Genomic DNA, 19,708 nt, shown 5'->3' on the forward strand with positions numbered 1-19,708 from the left:
ATTAGACTTTCTCTCCTGTTGGAAATACCAATGTTTGCTCTACTCTGAAAGCTTCTGAATGCTGCAGACTGACTTATTTGGGTAAAAGTCCATTTCTGGTTCCTGGAACTACTTTAAGTGATTATTTTTAAATGCTGGTAACCACAAAAATAATTTATAACTCTTACTACTTAATACTGTAGGAGGACGATGAAACAGTGTTAATATTTCAGAGTGAATTAATTGAAATGGTCTGCTTTCTGGCTATTGAAAATCTTAGCTGGATTTTAAATTTTTATTATTTATTTTGAACCGATTAAGTAAAGATCTTCACATACAAAGAATATTATTGTTAACAATATTTTTCAAGTCACATGGATCATGACCCATGAGTAAGGTATAAAACCAACTAAGTTGATCACAATCGGCAATTTTTTTGCAATGAAAGAACACAAAAGAATAGAACAAAATGAATAGAAAAAGAATAGAATAGAATAGCCAAAACATGGTAAAAGGTATATTTTATTAAATATTAAAATCAGTTATATATGTGTTTGTATATGTAAAACATATTTTCCCAATTTTAAAAATGATATATAATTTACAAGCAGTAAAATTCATCCTTTTTACTATACAACTTTATGAATTTTGACAAATGTAAATGTGTTTCTAGCTTTGTCCAAAAAGTGAGAAAACCACTTAAAGCAAGAGTCTACTTAACTAAGTGGAGATATTCACAAAGAATAAGATCCTCTTAAGATCTTTGGAGGCAGTGACAATTGTCTTATCTAAGAAGATAATTTCACACACCCCAAATTTTAAAGCCAAACAGGATCTTGGAAACTATAGAGTCAATGGTTTTCAGAACTTTCTTTTTACAGTGACAACATTTTTATAAACCAAATCTAACATGGAACCCCGACAGGTAAAAGTAGAATTGCTTTGCATAGAGACCAGGAAACACAGTTTGAAAACCCTCTCGGGCCCAAATTAGGAAACTGAGGCCAAAATAGGCTGAGTGACCACTCAAGGTTGGCCACTCCAATTGGCAAGGCTGGAGTTCAAACTCAAGCTCTTGGCTGTTGTTCAAGACATTTTCCATGCTGTCTTGGCCTCAAGAGAATAAGTACCACTTAACCCCACCAAAGAGATTGGATGCCTTCTTGGAATAGTACAGTTGGACTATAGGTATTCATATACCAGCACAGAGGAAAGAATAGGCCAGTGACCCCCATGGATGGCAGAAGTACGAGTCTGCTCAGGAAGGCAGAACAGGTTACCTGGGCAACACGAGTCATTTAGGGAGGCTGGAGCCTGAGTGTAAGCCCAGAGCTGGGAGCCCAGGGCCAGGAGGAAGCATGGTGAGCGTCCAGAATTTGAGGAATCAGCCAGGCCCTGCAGAGCAACCCCTTCCTGGTGATTCACCCCAGGCTTATCTGCCTTTTTCTTCCTAAAGGGTCATGGGTGGATCCCCACCGCTGGGTTGCAATTGAAATAGAGCCACTTGGTGGTAGGAAAAACTGGCTGTCTCACCTCCTTTCTTCTCTGGGCCCCCTCTTTTTACTTCTTCCTCTCTGGTTTGCAAGTGGGAAGTGGGGAGACGGTAGAGACGCTGTTGGGGGCAGGCCAGGGGGTGTAACACTCAGGCTGGTGGTGTGTAAGTTCTGCATCCAAGCCTTGTTACCCTCGTATCTATTCGGTGAACTTACTTCAGTGATCGGGCTGTAATACTAAGGACACAAAGACCGTCTCGTCGTTACGAGCACACCATACCAAGTAGCCACAAACTGCCATTAAATATCCCCCCTCCTCAACTGCACTGATGAAAAGAGAAAAACAAACAAGGGAGTGGGGTTAGTGACGAAGAACAGGCTTCTATCAGAACAGCTGCCGTCTCCTGTAGAGCTAAGGAAAGGCTTGGCTTTGATGGGCGAACCACCGTACCATACGTTTTCAGAAGATGACAAGGAAGATCTGGTAATGAATATGACCTGAAAAGTCAACCCAGATCTCCTTTCAGATAAATCCCTGTAATACTAAATTTAAGACAGGCGGATGCCCAGTGATATCCTTCAGTTACTAGCTCACACTCATACCCTCCAAAGAGAAACGGAGGTCAGAGGTCAAATGCTCCATCCTCTGGCCTGGATATTACTTAGACAAAGTTGTTTCCATTGATATTTCAGGGATCATGTCTCTCTCTTTGTTGAAAGAATTATTAGCACCTTTTTTTTTGTTTGCTTTTTGGTCATTTGAGATTTAGGTGTTAAGTGGGGAACTTGGTGATTTTCTAGATATCCCTGAGTTAGATCATTATAGCCTAACTCCAGCATAGAGTTTTAAATTGTTGGAATTCTCAAAATACTAGGGTGTACTCATGCACCAGTACACAGTTAACTTTCTAGAATAATTTTTTGGATGTAAGTTTTTAAACATGCCTCCGCATCACACCTACTCCCAAAAAAGATGTATGCGGAGGGGTATCAGTACTCGTATGGAAATCAGCAGGGACTCCTGATTTAAAATGGAGTGGAGGAAGTTTGTTTTTTATTTCAGGAGGGAGAGTAAGTTTTTTTGTTTGTTTGTTTGGAACACAACGTGAGGGAGCACCCAAGGCTGATCGAGTTGAATACAGAAAAAAAGAACAGCACTGAGTACTTAAAATTAAGGGGAAGAAATTGAGAGTTGGTACCGCCTCTTTGGTAAGCAGAAATTGACAGCCATGAAGAGGTGATGATCTCTCAGGTATCATAAGGTCCTGGGGTATCCTGCAGGGGGAAAAAAGGTTTAGGTAACAGTTAATTAATGAGTGAAATTAATGACAGGGGTATTTAATACTGATAATATTTAATTACCTATTTGGCTTGTACATAACATTGCGATAAATAGAAAGTAGATACGTAAAAAAACAATCAGACAGATATTTATTGGACGGTTTGGTTGTGACCTGTGCCGTAGAATGAGTGTGGACAGTTCAGAAAAGCGTGAGCATGATGAACTTTTCCAAAACCACATTCAAATGAAAGGAAATGGATTATGGATTACTTGTGTCTCCCACCTCAGTTGGAATAGTTACGTGGAATTTTTGCATTTTACATTTATAATGTAAGAGAATAGCAGAGCAGTGGTAAGTGCCGGCTTTTGATTCGTTCAGACTTGGATTTAAATCCCTGCTCAGCCTGTTGACCTGGGACATTTTAGTTAACCTCTCCTAGCCTCAGTTTCCCCATCTGTAAAACAAGGTAACAATGATTTTTACAGAGCTTTAGTGAGTAGAAGATGAAATGATTTATGTAAAACTCTTAGCACAGTACTTGATACATAGTGCTCAAAATATGGGTACTGTTATGATGTGATATTTATTTTAGTTACTGTGTATGTAGTAAATGTTGATTGATGAACTTGATGAAATAACATAAGAATATTATAGAAGAGGGTTTTTTTTGGTTTGTTTTTGCTTCTTTTTGCTTTAAGCTTATTTGTGCTTAATATTTACGAGGAAGGGAATGGCTTAGTGACTTACTGTAATGTCATCTCGGGATCTGGGGACAAGCTCCCTGTGAGAGGCGCACAGCGTGGAGGCCACCACTAGAGGGCTCTGAGGAGACCCTAAAAACCTTTCCTTGGCTGTAATGATGAGGCAGCAGCCCTGGGAAGCCCTGGCTTTTTGGAGACCCAGGAGCCATTCTGTTCATCACGGCTGTTCAAGAGGGCAGGTAATAACAAGAACCCTACAAGAGCAGCTTGTAGGAACCACTTCTACCAGAGACCTGGGAGCATGCAGGTGGATGTCACCAGAGACAGCTGGTAGGTGCCAGGCTAGGGAAACCCTGTAGATCTGAGGTCATTCTCCGCCTCTGCCACGCCACTGAGTTACCCTTATGGGTGCTGAGGGTGCTGTCACAGAGTAGAACATCAACTTTGAGACAGGAAACCAGGTAGAGTGGGTGGGTGGGTGGGGGGGTTCCGAAACTCTGGGTAAGGACTTAACAATAACAACAAAACCCACCTTGAGTCCCTACGGAGCCTTCAGATTCCCAGTGGAGACTGAGACCAAAACAGAGAACTGATGGCTGCGCATGCGTGAATGAGATGTCCATAAAACCCTTGGAGTTTGGGGGCCACACAAGTCTTGTGCATCCTACCTGCAGAGATGATGGCAGGGTGTTTCTGATGGTGCATTATCATGGGATAAACGCCCTGGGTACCAGGGAGTCACTCAGGGATCGCCCAGCTAGTGATGCAAGAGGTATGTCATCGCTTTTTATCAAGCATCATTGGTCAGTGGCTTACAGGTGGGTCTGAGTGGGAGCAGTGAGACCAGTGCCTGCAGAGGCAAAAGCTGCAGCACAAACCTGGGATCTGGGCGGAAATGAAGCTTTCCCCGCTTCCCAGGGAGTTTGGCCTCTCCGGACTGGGGCAGGGGCAGAAATCTCAAGCCTTGGTTTTCTTGTGGCTGCCCTGCTTCTCTGGACTTGGCATCGTCTCCAAAAGAAAAAAGAGCTGCCCACCGGGGTCAGGCAGAAAATGTGCCCTAGACTCATTCAAAGAAGTGAATGCCAGCCGCGGGAAGCTTCGCTCTTTTCTGAGTCTTCCCGTAAACCAATAATTCAGGAATTTGCGCAGGGAGGAGGCAACTCTCCGTCCGAAGTCGAACAACTCCCCGTTTAAACTTGGGAAGCGCCGAGGCTAAGTTTGCAGGGCCTCCCTCCCCTGCGCTGGTCCCAGGAAAGGGCAGGGGCGGCCGGGGAGCTGCGGGCCGGCCCGCTGCCCGGACCGGAGGCTGCACCCGGGGCCGGGCTCCGAGGGAGGAAGCCGGGCTGCGGGGCTGGGCGGCCCGGGGCGGGGGGCGGAGCAGGTGAGCCCGCGGGGTGGGAGCGGGGAGCGCACTTGTACGTGACGTTGGAGTTTGCGGCAACCTCGGAGCGGGAGGCTGTGCGCGCGGGTGCGGAGTGGCTTGCGCGGCCGGAGACGATGCGCTCCGCGGGGCGGCCGCCGCAGTGAGCCCCGCGCGGAGACGGCAGCTCGGGAACGCAGGGCCGGGGCGGCCAGCCGCTCGCGCTCCTCCCCGGAGGAGGCCCCCGGGCCCGCGAGGCGCGCTCCAGCCGGCCCCAGCATGTAGGCGATCGGCGGCGGCGCTCCTGCAGGCGGAAGGCTCATCATGAAGAAGCACTCGGCCCGGGTGGCCCCGCTCAGCGCCTGCAACAGTCCGGTCCTGACCCTCACCAAAGTGGAAGGTAACGGCCCGGGGCGGCGGGGCCTGGAGCGGGGGCCCGGCACCCTGTTACCTGTGGCCCCCGGGCAGCGCCGCGCGCCTGCGGGGCTGGCGACTCGGCCGCCCGGCTGCCCCGAGATGCTGCGGGCTTCCCACCCGGCTGCCTCCCTCCCGGGCTCCTCGGCTCCTTCCAGGCCTGTCCTGAGCCTCCTGGGTCTGGGGCATCCCATCGCCGCCCCCCCCCCCACGCCCCCAGGCTGACCAGAGGCGTTGCTCAGCTGCCGGAGGCGGGAGAGGGTTGGCTGCCGCAGGCTGAGATATTTCCCCCCGCCTCCCCGCCTCGCTCTGAGCCTTCCCCAGCCCACCAGCCAAGTGATGCCCCGCTCCGTGGCAGGGCCAGCAGGTGAGCGAAAAGCCACCAGCAGCCTGGAAACGTCTTCTTTCCCCCCAAGTCCGGGGGCTTGAGTCTGCGCAGAGCCCAGGAGAAGGAAGAGCCCCCCGGCCCCGGCGGCCCGGGAGAGCTGTGCCTTACTCAGACCCAGCGGGCATCGGGCAGGAGTACAGAGGACCTTGCTTTCCCATGGCTGGAGGTGGGGAGCAGAGAGAGACAGCCTCAGCCCCAGACTCCTCCTCCCAGGAGGCAGAGGTGGAGTGCTTGAGTCTCCCTAGAGCTGGCCAGGTGGGCCAGGTGGGGGGCTGGGAAGGGACCGGGGAGAGGAAAGCAGACCTCTCAGTTCCAGGCCCTCACTTTGCCTGAACGAAGGAGCCCAGTGAGACAGGAGCCCGTGGGCTCTGAGAGTGAGCCCGGCTTCTGCTGTGTCCCTGGGACGGCACCCTGGAGCTGGGACCTCTGTGTGATGGTCTCCGAGGACCCTGTATCCCCTCGCGAGCTCATGTTTGTTACAGCGAGGCTGAGAACCAGTGAGAGGAAGACGGGGGCTAGCAGGGCAGTTGTGGGCTCCGCACTCGGCGGGCCCACAGAAGGCCGCCAGTAGCTGTCCTGGTACCATTACCCCCCATCCTAGAGATGAGGACTTAGACCCAGAAAGGTGGATGGATTTGTGCAAGACCTACAGCTAGTAGGTGGGGAAGCAGGAATGGAATCCCGCGCTGTTGGAGACATGCTTTTCAGAACATCACTTTGCACTAACCTGCAACTGCTTACCTATTTCTCATTTCCTACCTTTAGGAGGTTGATTTTTTTTTTTCCTTCGAGTGGCTGTCTCCTCCCTCCCCCCATATCCCAGTCTTAGGAAAGAGTTGGTATCAGTAAGCTACACCTGAATTCAGTGCGTGTGCTACCTCTGGGGTCGGGGTGAGGCATTGCATTTTCAAGCCTTCTCAGGGACCTTGCCTAGATATATGCGCAAGTTGGGAAGGGGAAGGGTTGGATATTCGCTTCCCTTGGGGAACCTGGAAGTGTCTGCTCGTTCATGGGGTCTTCCTGGCAAGTTGCTCTGCCCGCACTGTTTAAGTCAGCCAGGTCAGCTCTGCTCTTCAGCAGCGGGTACCTTCCCCGGGCAGCCCCCAGCCCACCGTGGGCAGGACACGTCCCAGGAGCACTCGGAGTCAGGCTGGGCATGTATGGCGGGCCTCCGAGGCTGGGCACTGTGACCTCATGTGCTGCAGGGGACAGGGGGTGACACGCCAGGCACAGGTGCTTCCCTCTAGCCACGCCTGGGGTTTGCCTTCAGGGGGTGAAAATGGGGATACCCTCCCCCAAGTCACTCAGGGCTACTGCCGGGTAAGCTTTGAGCCTCCTGTTCACAGGGACAATCATGGCAAACCACGAGCTTGGTTTTTTAAAAATAAATTTATTTATTTATTTTTGGCTGCGTTGGGTCTTTGTTGCTGCGCGCAGGCTTTCTCTAGTTGTGGCGAGCGAGGGCTACTCTTAGTTGCGGTGCGCGGGCTTCTCATTGTGGTGGCTTCTCTTGTTGCGGAGTACGGGCTGTAGGCGCGCGGGCTTCAGTAGTTGTGGCACGTGGGCTCAGTAGTTGTGGCGCACGGGCTCTAGAGCACAGGCTCAGAAGTTGTGGCTCACGGGCTTAGTTGCTCCGCGGCATGTGGGATCTTCCCGGACCAGGGATCAAACCTGTGTCCCCTGCATTGGCAGGCGGATTCTTAACCACTGTGCCACCAGGGAAGTCCACGAGCTTGGTTTTTAAATTTATGTATTTATTTATTTATTTTTGGCTGTGTTGGGTCTTCGTTTCTGTGCGAGGGCTTTCTCCAGTTGCGGCGAGTGGGGGCCGCTCTTCATCGCGGTGCGCGGGCCTCTCACTGTCGCGGCCTCTCCCGTTGCGGAGCACAGGCTCCAGACGCGCAGGCTCAGTAGTTGTGGCTCACAGGCCTAGTTGCTCCGCGGCATGTGGGATCCTCCCAGACCAGGGCTCGAACCCGCGTCCCCTGTATTGGCAGGCAGATTCTCAACCACTGCGCCACCAGGGAAGCCCCACGAGCTTGGTTTTTAAACCAACATTTGCATGTAAATGTCTGTGGATAGTGGAAACTGTATTAAACTAAGAATCAGACAGATCCGGGGATCAAGACTCCCCTTATGCAGTTTGATGTATACAAATCATAAACACTGAGCCTCGGTTTCCTCAGCTGTAGAAGAGAACTAACAACCTACCTCAGCAGAATTTGGGGAATGAATGCAGTGAGGAGGGTAGGTAGGTGACAATACCTAGCACATGGCCTGGCACACAGTAGGTGCTTAATAAACATCTGGCAATCCTCCAGTCACAGACTGTCTCGCACCTTCAGCAAACCTTCTTGCCTGTTCTCAAAAGAGTGCGTGTGTGGGGTATCTAGAAGTATCTAGAAGCGTCTAGAAGTATCTAGAAGCAGCGTTCCAGTGATACTGGAAAGTCTCCAATGGCCTTTTTGTATAGGATACCTGTGTGTGTGTCAGCAAGAGTCTGCAGGGCAAGGCTGATTAAACCTGCCCTGGGTATGCCTAGACTCTCATATAGCTCTTTCTCTCTGCCTGCTTTTTTTCCCTTGGTATTTGTGTTCAATTTGGCTTTGGGTCTATTTTTTGAAACCATTTGCATCCTGCGTGCTTGTTTTGGAAGTGTTGAATCATTTTGTTTTGCCTCGGATGCACAGAATAAGGTGGTCCCCACACTGTGGCTGTTTCTGTGTGGATGGCAGGCAGACTTCAGGAACGGAACACAGCCAGCAAGGAATATTTATTAGCTTGTGCGGTGTGTCTTCTAAGGGGAGGCAAGAAGGCACCAGCATGTGGTACATATAAAACCAAAATAGAAAATACAGCGCTTAGTGGAACTCAGACACAGGAAGGTGGACGAGACGACTTCATTTACCCAACAAATACCTCCTCCGACCCTGCTCTGCGTCCTTTGTCTACTCCGCTAAGCCCTGGAAATGCAAAGAGGAGCAGCACTAGCTTCATTCTCTTAAGGGAGTTTCAGTCCAATGGGAAAGAGACATACAGATAAATAAATTATCCAGCGCAAGGTAGTAAGTTGTGGTTCAGAGCTGGGGACACAGTATTACAGGGACACTGATAGCTGGGTAATCTGAGGAGGTCTGAGCTTCTGAGGTAGAGGCATTGCAGTGGAAGTGAGAAAACTTGTCAGGCAAGGAGGGGAGAGGCGGCCTTTTCGGGCAGAGGGAATGGCGTGTGCACAGGTCTGGCCAGAAAGCATGAGGAGTCTGCAGCTGGGCCTCAGGTAGGAGTCGAGGCTTGAAAAGGGACTTCCAGCCAGGGTGGTGGCGTCTGTCCCGTCTGACGGCACATCTTGTTTTCATGTTCCTTTCCTGGCGTTCCCACTGGACTCAGACCCTGAATATTGATCAGGAACACATCTTTAGTAGAGTAGTTACTTGGATCATCTATATTCACAACCAGCTAACTCATGTTCAGTAAAATTACATGCACTGGAATTAGTGGTTGAGAACAAGACAGTAAATTCCCACAAGAGGCCGGCCGCGTGTAGAATTGCGGAAAGAATGAGGGCTTTGGAGTTGGAAGGACTGGGTTTGGGGCCCGCCCCTCCTGCTGGAGCCAGGTAACTTTGGTTTAATGATGAGAGCTCTCTGTCAATCAGCTTTTTGGTATGGAAATGACAGTTACAGTATATCCCTCTTGATCATGAGAGTAGGGAATTCCCTGGCTGTCTGATGGTTAGGACTCTGCGCTTCCACTGCAGGGGGCGCGGGTTCGATCCCTGGTCGGGGAAGTAGGATCCCACAAGCCGCGTGGCGCAGCCAAAAAAAATAAAATTAAAAAAAATGAGAAAGATTAAGATGCCATTGGCAGTCACAGCAAGGGAGACAGGGGACGTCCAGTTGAGACAAGTTGAAGGTGAGGCTTTGGCGGTTCCTTCAAGGGCAGGTGTGGCATGTAGGAGACAAGGACCCGGGAGAAAGAGGGGGTGGCGGCCGAGTGACAGCTCAGGGGGAGGTGGCCCTGTGGAGGTGTACAGGCTTGCCCAGAAGCCTGCTGGCCACAGATGCCAGGGAGACAGGAGGCAGAAGAGGAGGCAGACCCCAGATCCTAGGGCATCGTGGAGACCCCAGGAAGAAAGCCAAGAAAGAGGAAGCGTGGTGGAGCGTCAGGTACGGCCAAAGGATGTGGTGGTGTAGAAACAGTTTTAAGTGGGTGCTGGTCCCCCAGCCAGATGGCAAGGGTGAGTGTTTGGGGAAGGAGAAGAAAAGCGGGTAAAGGTGTCCAGCAGGGAGAGAGGTGGGGGGAGTTATGCTCTGTTTAGGGGGCAGGGGAGGGACTTGGGGAGAGCAGGCGGTTCTGGAAGCCAGAGGAAGGAGGCTGGTGCTGGGACAGGTCTGTGGTGGCCCCAGGAGAATGTGATTGACGCAGCCGGGGGAGGGGGAGGAGGAGGGGGGCCCTGGGAGAGCAGAACCGACCAGAGAAAGGGTGGTTAGCCCAGCAAAGGAGAAGGGAAGAGAGGAGGGCAAAGACGGAGAGAAATGTGGGCTGCCGGGGAGGGAAGCCGAGGACCTGCGCTGGTGACTTGGATCTTCTTTGTCATGTGTGAAGTGGCACCGTCTCCCAGAAGTGATGGATGGGGATTCGAGTGAGGGATGGAAGGCTCGCAGAGGTGGGACAGTGTTCGCAGGAGCTGTATGGGAGAGGCAAGAAGAGATGTAATTCCTAAAAGCCTTTTAGGCGAGTGACCCGTTCTCACTGGTTAAGACTCCGTGTCACTTGGGGGGAGCGTGTAGGGGAAGAACCCCGCCTGGGGGCAGGGGACTTTTTGTGTCCTGCTCTGCCACTAGCTGATTCATGTATCTGACGTGTCTCCTCACCTCCTGGAGCCCAGGCGTCTCTTTTCTGAAAAGAAAGGGGATTAGAGTAGATCTTCCATTGGCTCTTTCAGCAGGAACAGTCTATGAGTCTAGTAAGGAGCTTACTCATTACCAGAGTTGGTTTATTTGATTAAACCCTTTCCTAGCTCTAACCAGAGAGCAGAGCTCTGAGGGAATTAGACCCAGGACAAGTCAGAAATTTGGCGTGTGTGTGCACACGTGTATGTATATGTGTGTGCATGTGTGTGCTTGTGCATGTGTGTAGGTGTGTGTGTATATTTGTGCTTGTGTATGTATGTATGTATGTGCATGTGTGTATATATGTGCCTGTGTGCTTGTGTGTGTATATATATGTGCTTGTGTATATGTGTGTGCGTGTGCACATGTGCATATGCGTGTGTGTGTGTGTTTCAGGGGTGGGATTTGGCATTGGAGCGGGAGGAGGAAAGACCAGCTAGGTGAGCACTTAGATTCTGTGAATCTTCAGCCGCAGGAAAGCACGGCACTCTAGACAGCACCTCCCGATGATGGGGGTGCAAAAAGCGGTCTAGAAAGACCCCAAAGAGGAGCATGCAACTTCTCAGCTTTGCCTGGGGCTGGCCCAGGCGTTTCCACAGCAAAGCCTCTCTGCCTGGCATGAGCTCAGCCCATCACCCTCAGCCCACGCAGAGGGCCTGCCCTCGGGGAGGAGCGAAGCCGAGGAGGACACCTGTCATACCTTAAGGCCAAGTCCACGTGGGTCCTTGACCACGCAAGCTCAGTCCTGCCTTACAGATGTACGTCACACGACTCCACATCCCGAGAACGGGACGTTTTAGAAGACAGTGCTTTGTGCATCAAGATGAGTTGTGTAACCACCCGGGCCACCAGTGAAAATATCACCCTTGTTCCCCTGCTCCCGTCCAGGGGGGAAGACTCCACGCACCCCTTGCTTCCTGGGGGGCCGTGCTGCACGCAGCCTGCCCTCCTGAACCCCGCTCTCCCCGTGAGACATGGCAGCCAGACTCCCACCACATGGACGTGAGGGCATCCTCTGATGAAGAGAAATGGCAGAGAAGAGGGGCATGTGCTTGTGTCGGTGTTCGTGTGCGGGTCACCAGCAGCGCTGGAATATCCCCTGATCTGTCCCTGGTGAGCGCCTGCTGTGTACAGAGGTGTCATGTGCCCGGGCGGGTGGTGGAAACGGTGAGACTTCGGGAGGCTGAACGGGCCACAACTGGCAGGCACGGGGATTAAAACTGATCCCCTCCAGCCCAGGTGTCTTCAGACCACGGGTCCAAACAGGCCCTTGCTCCCCTCCCAAGTGGCCTCTTCCCTCCCGCAAGGCGCAAAGGGCATTATTTCAAGCTTACCCCTATCCAGTCACGTTCTCACAAGTCACGTGCGCCTTGGGCTGTGAACATTCCAGAATTGTCTTAAATCCACTGCAAGAGGCACTGTGATTTGGACACTGGGAGTTATTCGGGGACCTCTAAGGATGTGAGTAGTGGGGCAGAAAGGCCGGTACAGGTGTCTGTTCACTAGAGTGGTGGTGATGGCAGGAGAGTGGACCAGATCTAGGCCTGATTCAGACTAGCTCTGCAGCCGGGTGGAACTTCCGGGGAATCTCGGACAAACCTCCCATCATCACACTCCACCCCCCAAAAAGCAGCCTTCATTCACCTCCCAATTCTGTATCCACACCAGGGAAAGAATTTGGGTTTTTAAAAACAACTTTGCAGCTGCCATGTTTTCTTCTGTCTCTACACACTGATCTCTAGGAATCACAACAAAGACAAGCAATTCAGAGAAGGCAGACAAATATAAAGTAGTACCTGATATTTCTAATCTAGTCATCTGCGGCAGTTCTTTCTTTCTTTTTTTAAAAAATATATCTTTTATTTTAGAATAGTTTAGATTTACAGAAAAGTTGCAGAGACACTGCAGAGAGAGTTACTAAATACTTCACATCCAGTTTCTTCTATTATTAACATCTTCTATTAGTATGGTACATTTGTCACAATTAATGAACCAATACTGACACATTATTATTAACTGAAGTTCATACTTTATTTGGGTTTCTTTAGTTTTTAACCTAATGTCCTTTTTCTGTTCTAGCATCCGATCTCAGACACCACATTGCATGTCTTTCTAGTCTTCTCTTGGCTATGATATGGCAATTATTTCTTCTCCTAAGAGGTTATCACAGTAAATAGACACCCACAGCTTGTCACCACATCCTGTCCAGCACAGTGACAGCTCTTGGTCCGTGCCTTACACCTTCACAGACACACCGCAGTCCCCTCTGTAATACCCTCAGGTCAGTCTGCTCAGGTTGCCATGACAAAGTACCGTAGCTTGGATGACTTAACAGACATTTATTTTCTCACAGTTCTGCAGGCTGGAAGTCCAAGATCAAGGTGTGGGCAAATTTGGTTTCTGGTGGGGACTCTCTTCCTGGTTTGTAGATGGCCACCTCCTTGCTGTGCCCTCACATGCCTCCCCTCTGTGTGCACTAAGAGAAGACAAGAGAATATAAGGCCACCAACCCTATCAGATCAGGGCCCCACCCTTATGACCTCATTTAACCTTCATTATGTCCTTAGAGGCTCCATCTGCAAATACAGCCATACCGGAGGTTACAGTCTTAGCGTATAAACTGAGGGAGGACACAGACACTCAGCTCATGACAGCCCTCATTCCATGGTGGTGAGTCCCCGCCCGGAGTTCCATACATACTCAGGATGTTCCAAATTTAAAAACAGAGAGTCTGTCCTCTTGGAATCTTGAAGTCCCTCTTTAGTGATGGGCAGTTCTGACTGGGGTGTTCAGCGCCATGGCCCTGATCAGCTTCCAGAGGGAAGACTAAGGATGCTCTGCATTCCTCTGGATGCTTTGGAGTCAGACAGACGCTTGGAACTGCATTCAGCCCCTCACTAGTCTGTGACCTTGGGAGAGTAACTGTCAGACCCTCAGCTGTCCCAGCCGCAAAGCAAGGATAGTCACGCTCCAACGTTAAGACAGGTTTTTAAAAAAAGGTATATAATCTCCTGGCAGAGAACATGGCATATATGCTGTGTGTTTAACTGGCACTTGGGGGATTCCCTGGCCATCCAGTGGTTAAGACTTGGCGCTTTCACTGCCGTGGGCCCGGGTTCAATTCCCTGGTTGGGGAACTAAGATCCTGCAAGCCACGTGGCGCGGCCTAAAAAAATTAAAAAATAACTGTCACTTGTGTTTTACTTCCCTGTGCCCTCCTTCTTCTCCCTTACTCAGAGTCAAGTTTAATTACCTGTGGATTCTATCTTTTCCCAGGGACAAGTGCCAGTCAGGAGCACGGCTGAGGCCTCAGCATGTACGAATAGTGGGAACATTTTCTGACCCAAAGTCCGAGAATCCAAACAAATGGTCTGGCAGCTGCAGGTGGGCATCATTGGTCAGGATATGTAAAATCAGGATTGCTTTGGGGACACCCGGGGCCCGTGGTGGCCTGATACACGTGACAGCCTTTTCTTCCCTTTCCTCCGAACCACTGCCTGAGAAAAAACAATCACCCATAAATTCACTGAGCAAGTATTTAATGAGTAGATGAGATAAACAAAACCTGAACTGCATTTTTGGGAGATGAATTACACTTGCAAATGGCCATAAACAAAAGCTTTCTTCCAAGCTCCTGATTTTATAAAAGCTATTTAGTTGGGTGGCTGGGCCCTGAACGGGTATATGCATCAGTGATCAACAAATGGGAAAATTGTTCATCAAGCCCTCTTCCCCTGGGCGATCCAGAAAAATAAAAGGGTGGTGGCTGTATTCCCAGAGCGGCCATCAACTGTGTTTGGATTGGGTTTGGAGACACAGAACCATCTATGACGTGGACACTGTAAGCCCCTCCACTCAGACTGAGCAAGCTCTCCTAGGGAAGCGGGTGTCTGCCTTATGCCCCACAGTAGGTGTCAATAAATGTTTGTTGGCTGAGTGGCCTGAAAATTTAACTAGTCCACCCAAGAGAAACGAAAACATATCCACACAAAGACTTATATGTATGAGTGTTCATAGCAGCATTATTCACGGTAGCCAAAAAACTGGACACTATACCCCTGTCCATCAACTGATAACTGGATAAACAAAATATGGGACTTCCCTGGTGGCGCAGTGGTTAAGAATCCGCCTGCCAATGCAGGGGACACAGGTTCGAGCCCTGGTCTGGGAAGATCCCACATGCCGCGGAGCAGCTAAGCCCGTGCACCACAACTATGGAACCTGCGCTCTAGAGCCCACGAGCCACAACTACTGAGCCCTCGTGCCACAACTACTGAAGCCTGCGCACCTAGAGCCCGTGCTCCGCAACAAGAGAAGCCACCGTGATGAGAAGCCCTCGCACCGCAACAAAGAGTAGCCCCAGCTCGCTGCAACTAGAGAAAGCCCGTGCGCAGCAATGAAGACCCAACGCAGCCAAAAATAAATAAATAAGTTTAAAAAAAAAACAACAACAAAATATGGAATATCCTTATAGGCTACTACCCAGACGTGAAAAGAATGAACTCCTGACGCATGCTATGTACGTCATGGAGGAACCCCAAATACGTTATGCTAAGTGAAAGAAGTCAGAAGTGAAAGTTTACAGATTCATATGAAATATACAGAGGAGGGAAATCTGTGGAGATGGAAAGCAGATTTGTGGTTGGCTGGGGTTGAGCGGTGGGGAATGGGGAGCAACTACAGATTGCATGAGGACCCATTTGGAGGTGATGGAAATGTTCTAAGACTGGATGGTGGTGATATAGTTTCACAATTCTGTAGATTTACTGAGGATCATGAATTGCACTCCTGAAACAAGTGAATTTTATGGTTATGAAAATTCAGCCTCAAAAAAGCTTTGAAGAATTAACTGTATAGATCTTACTGATGGAGGTGTCATTGGGAGGTATCTTCTCCTGCTCTCTACACGATGCTATGTCTCTGCTTTCAGGAGGCTGGGACCAGGCCAGCCAGTGGGCGGTCTTTGAGCCCAGCGCTGGGTCCCTCATCCCTAAGACATGACTCTTGCACTTTCTAAGTGCAAAACTTCCTGGACACTTCTTCAGAGAGCGTCACCAAGGGTCTGCTTATTCTCAGGGGACCTCAAAAAAGAAACATTTGTGTTCTCTTGGAAGTTTGCAAGAGCCATTTTATGGGAACTTGTAGTTGAGAGTGAGTGATTTTCCAATTGTTCTAGCTTTCTCATTGGAGAAATGGCTTTCACTAAATAAACTTAAAAAGCCCCCAGTTCATCATTTGCTCAGCAGAAAGCAATGAACAGCTCATGAGACAGAGGACTTGCCTGGGTCCCAGAATGAGTTAGGGGCTAAACCAGACCTCTAACTCACCCATTAGGACCTAGAGTTTCCTTCCGCTGGGCAGACATTGCCTCTAGGTACTGCTTGACTGAAGAGTGCATATGTTTTATAAGTTCCTGGTAGGAGAGAAGTATCAGGTGTGATTCTGCAGGTAGGACTAACATATGGTTTTAGTAAATTGCCTGACTCTGAACAGAGCTCAGGATGGAAGTTCACGCACGGGTATGGTTATATCTTGGCACGTCGTGGGGTATACATTATATACTGGAGAACACTCCCTTTACACACATACGTACACACACACACACCCACACACACACCTCTTTCTCCAAAATGCTCAGTGGAAGCAGCTCTGGTAATAGAACTGGGAAGAGTCCGCCTGTCCCCCAGCGCTTCTGAGTGAATTAAGTGGCGTAAACAAAGCGTTTAGAGGCAACAGTGACCGCATCTGTCAGCACAACCATTGGGCCAGAGAATATAATCTACTTTGCACTGAGCCCAGAACTCTTGGCTCAAGTGCAAGGTTAGGGTGGAAAGTTCAAGATCATAAGTAAAGGGGTTGTTAGTGGGGAGGGGATGTTAGTGAGTGAGGGTGACATAAACAGTATTTCTAGTTGTGTGATAATAGTCAAAGGAGCTGGGACAGGACACAGCCTGAGGCTCATTCAGTACCGATTTCTTCGAGGCGCTCTGTACTGCCTCTTTCAGGGTGATACAAGAGAGATACCAAGCACAGAGGAATCCCTCGACTTGTTAACTTAGGACGGGAGAGAAAGTAAACCAAAGTTTCTTGCACGGGAAGATATGAGAGGCTTTTGAGAGCGGATATTATCCACCCCCGCCCTGCCCCAGTGTAATTCCTTCTCTCTGAAATCTGAGCATCAGTTGGACAGCTTGTTGAAAATGACCTTGAGAATGGTAGGGTGGGTTGCATTTGTTGCGTTTCAAATCCAGAGAATAAATGCGTCTGCTAACCAAATCCATTATGTCATTCTATACTATGCTTCAACTAATTTTATCTGTTTGTTATGGACACTGGGGCATGTATAATGTATATTTACTTCCTAGAGAATGTAAATTCCAAAATCTGAATTTGCTGAAGTCCCTTCCACCAGCCTGGCAATTTCTCCTACTGCGTGTCTGACCAAAGCAAGATTGAACGTCACAGTGGGGCAAGGAAACGGTGGATTTCAGATCTCACCACCTTCCTCACCGCTCCTGGGGCAGACCAGGTGTGTTCCTGACCCTGAACTTTGCTTCTCTTGTTCCTCAGCCTTTCTATGCTGCAAGGCCCAGGCCAAGCTTCTGCTTTCTCCGACTCTTCCTGCTGTGGTCACAGCCCACACTGGTTGCGCTGTCTTCAGAATTTGTGTTACAGTCAAATCTCTCCATTTGTAGTTGTTCTGTAATTCCTTCATAGATCCATTTTGTCACTCCCAGATAGACTGTAAGTTCCTGAAGAGCAGGACGTAATCATGTTTTATATTTATTTATTGACCGCCCAGAGTTCTTGGCACATGGCAGATGGAGACTTCATGGCAACTTCCTAGCGGATTGAAATGCTCCTAGGATGCGTCGTACTATACAGAGTCCTGTGAGATTTATAAAGTCCATGCTCTTATGCATCAGGTTAAATGACTGTTGGCCGAAAATACAGTATGATCCCAGTTTTGCTGTGTGAGTGTGTGTGTGTGTGTGTGTGTGTGTGTCGTGCAAAGATACAAAAGACTGGGGAAAGTGCAGCAAAATGTCCAGCGATATTTCTGGGTACTAAGATTAGTATACAGTGCATTGCTTTTTATTTATGCTATGCAGTACTTTTCTAAAGATTCTATAAAGAATATTTTTAGTTTACGTGAAGTAGGTCTAGTTTAAAAGAATTATTAGGAATGAGCGGGTATTGAAATTGATAAGTGATTATTACTATAAGACACTTGGTGCGGTGAAATGGAAAGTTTGCAATGAATTAGGTTTGGATACCTCTGATTCTTTATGGGTCTATTCCAGTGTTTCCCAAAGTGTGTTCCAAGGGACCCCAGTCCTATCACAGGTGTTACATTTAGATAATATGGGAAGCACACATTCTCTAGCTGCCTTTTGGAAATCCACCACATCCATTAGCCCTGAATACTCCTACAGCAAAGGAACCTGTCTGACTTACCTAGTGTTTCCCAAACTTTTCTGATTGTGGGATCCTTTTTTTTTCTTATAACACCTGTTCACTGCCTTACACTTTGGGAAACATCGTTCTAGCTTATTTTTAAATAGTAGAGCGCAAAATGTCTTTATTTTGTTTGTGTATTATCAGTATTCCCCTAGTCAAATAAGCCAGAGAGGTTACAAAGTTGGAGAATAACCTCTTTAATCCAGATCTGTAAAAGCATTTGAACAGTACGATCTTACATGATTTGGTGATTTTTCTTTTTCATTGTAATAGCAGCATAGCATCAGTCTTCACTTCATCCTTTAAGTTTTAAAACTTAATCTGCCATAATGCAAAACTAGATGAAAAAACATGCCGTGAGCCTGAATTTTTTTCAACCTCCTCCAGACTCCCTTCTTAAGTGGCCAGTTAGTACCGTGAAACTGCATTGCCTTTCTAGGTGGACTTTTTTTTTTCATCTCCATAATTATCTTTTCAGTAGGACTTGCTGATAGTTGATGCTGGTAGTCAAGGAATCTGCCAGCCCGCAGCACTGCTTGAAAATTATCCCAGTAGTGAAGGGTTGCAGAAGCTCACCCCAAATGTCAGGGAATCAGTGTATAAATTGAAACGTGCATGCTTCTGTCTGAAAATGAATTTGCCGTAAGTTGTAGGGATTCACTGTGAGCAAAATCAAGACGTCCTGGTGGGAGGGCATCAAACAGAAGGGGAGGAATCTGCCTTGCTTTTGCCCCCCTCTGCTTCTCCCTGCCCTGCAGCCCATGCCAGAAACAGACAACTTGTGGGAAGTTCAGAGGTGGTCAGCCATTTGGTTTTCCAAGGGCTTTCTGACTCAGATATATACACACATGAAAAGAAAGAGGAAGAGGGAGATTAAATATTAATAAAGCAGGTAAAGAAGCACAGTACAGATGGGGTCAAGGATTTGGGGTCAGTGAAGACATTATCTCTCCTTGACCAGCCACGAAGGCTTAGGATGACCTTTGGCTAAAAGAGATACAACCAGGGAATTCCCTGGTGGTCTAGTGGTTGGGACTCAATGCTTTCACTGCCAAAGGCCGGGGTTCGATCCCTGGTCGGGGAACTAAGATCCCACAAGCCACGAGGTGAGGCCAAAAAAAAACCCAAAAAAATGGATACAACCAGACCTGGCAATTAATGATAGGATTAGCTAACCCCTATATAATAGGCTACCTTGAATCAGGATTTTGCCTCATAGAATTATTATATTTCAGACAGTATGATGTACAAAACTTGGTTTCATGGTATTAGAGCTATTTAAGTTACTGCTAAGTTTAAACAAAGTCCATAGAGTACATTTGACGCCAATGTATTTTGTACCCATCTCCTGTACCCCTATAATGTGTGCCCTCATTCAGCTAAGTGCCTGGCTGAACATATAAAAAGGCAAGTAGGCTGTCCCCTGGAAATTCACATCCATCCACGGTCACACCTTATACAAGTTACAGCTCTGTTTAAATTTCCAGCTGACTGACCTGCACACAATCATGAATGAAAACCAAACAGTGGAAAATAACGCCTTTTCCACCTTCTCATGGTCTGTGGGAACACTGGTGCCACACAGCCGTGCTCTGGCCTGTAGCCTGGTTTCCAGAAGTCACACAGTTCGCAGATGGAGCGTCTGAGGCCTTTCACAGCACCAGCTGCCAGAGGCTGTGGTTTTTAAGTAACACTTCAAAGTGGGACTGACGGCCATCAGCTGGAAGTCAGTAAGAG

General features: G+C 48.8%; 1 protein-coding gene across 2 annotated transcripts in view; it reads left to right on the forward strand.

The window, feature by feature from the left end:
* Positions 1 to 19,708, forward strand: part of SLC35F3 (solute carrier family 35 member F3) — a 304,606-nt gene that overhangs the window by 201,261 nt on the left and 83,637 nt on the right. The window contains exon 1 of one of the 2 annotated variants that reach the window (XM_059899438.1): positions 4,921 to 5,216. The exons of the other annotated variant lie outside the window; for it this stretch is intronic. Within the exon in view, the coding sequence (XP_059755421.1) occupies positions 5,141 to 5,216 (76 nt within the window). The 5' untranslated portion in view covers positions 4,921 to 5,140. Of the gene's footprint in view, positions 1 to 4,920; positions 5,217 to 19,708 lie in introns of those variants that run through there. 2 annotated transcript variants of the gene reach the window in all.

Source organism: Balaenoptera ricei, chromosome 16 (genome assembly GCF_028023285.1).
Source record: "Balaenoptera ricei isolate mBalRic1 chromosome 16, mBalRic1.hap2, whole genome shotgun sequence".
NCBI lineage: Eukaryota > Metazoa > Chordata > Mammalia > Artiodactyla > Balaenopteridae > Balaenoptera > Balaenoptera ricei.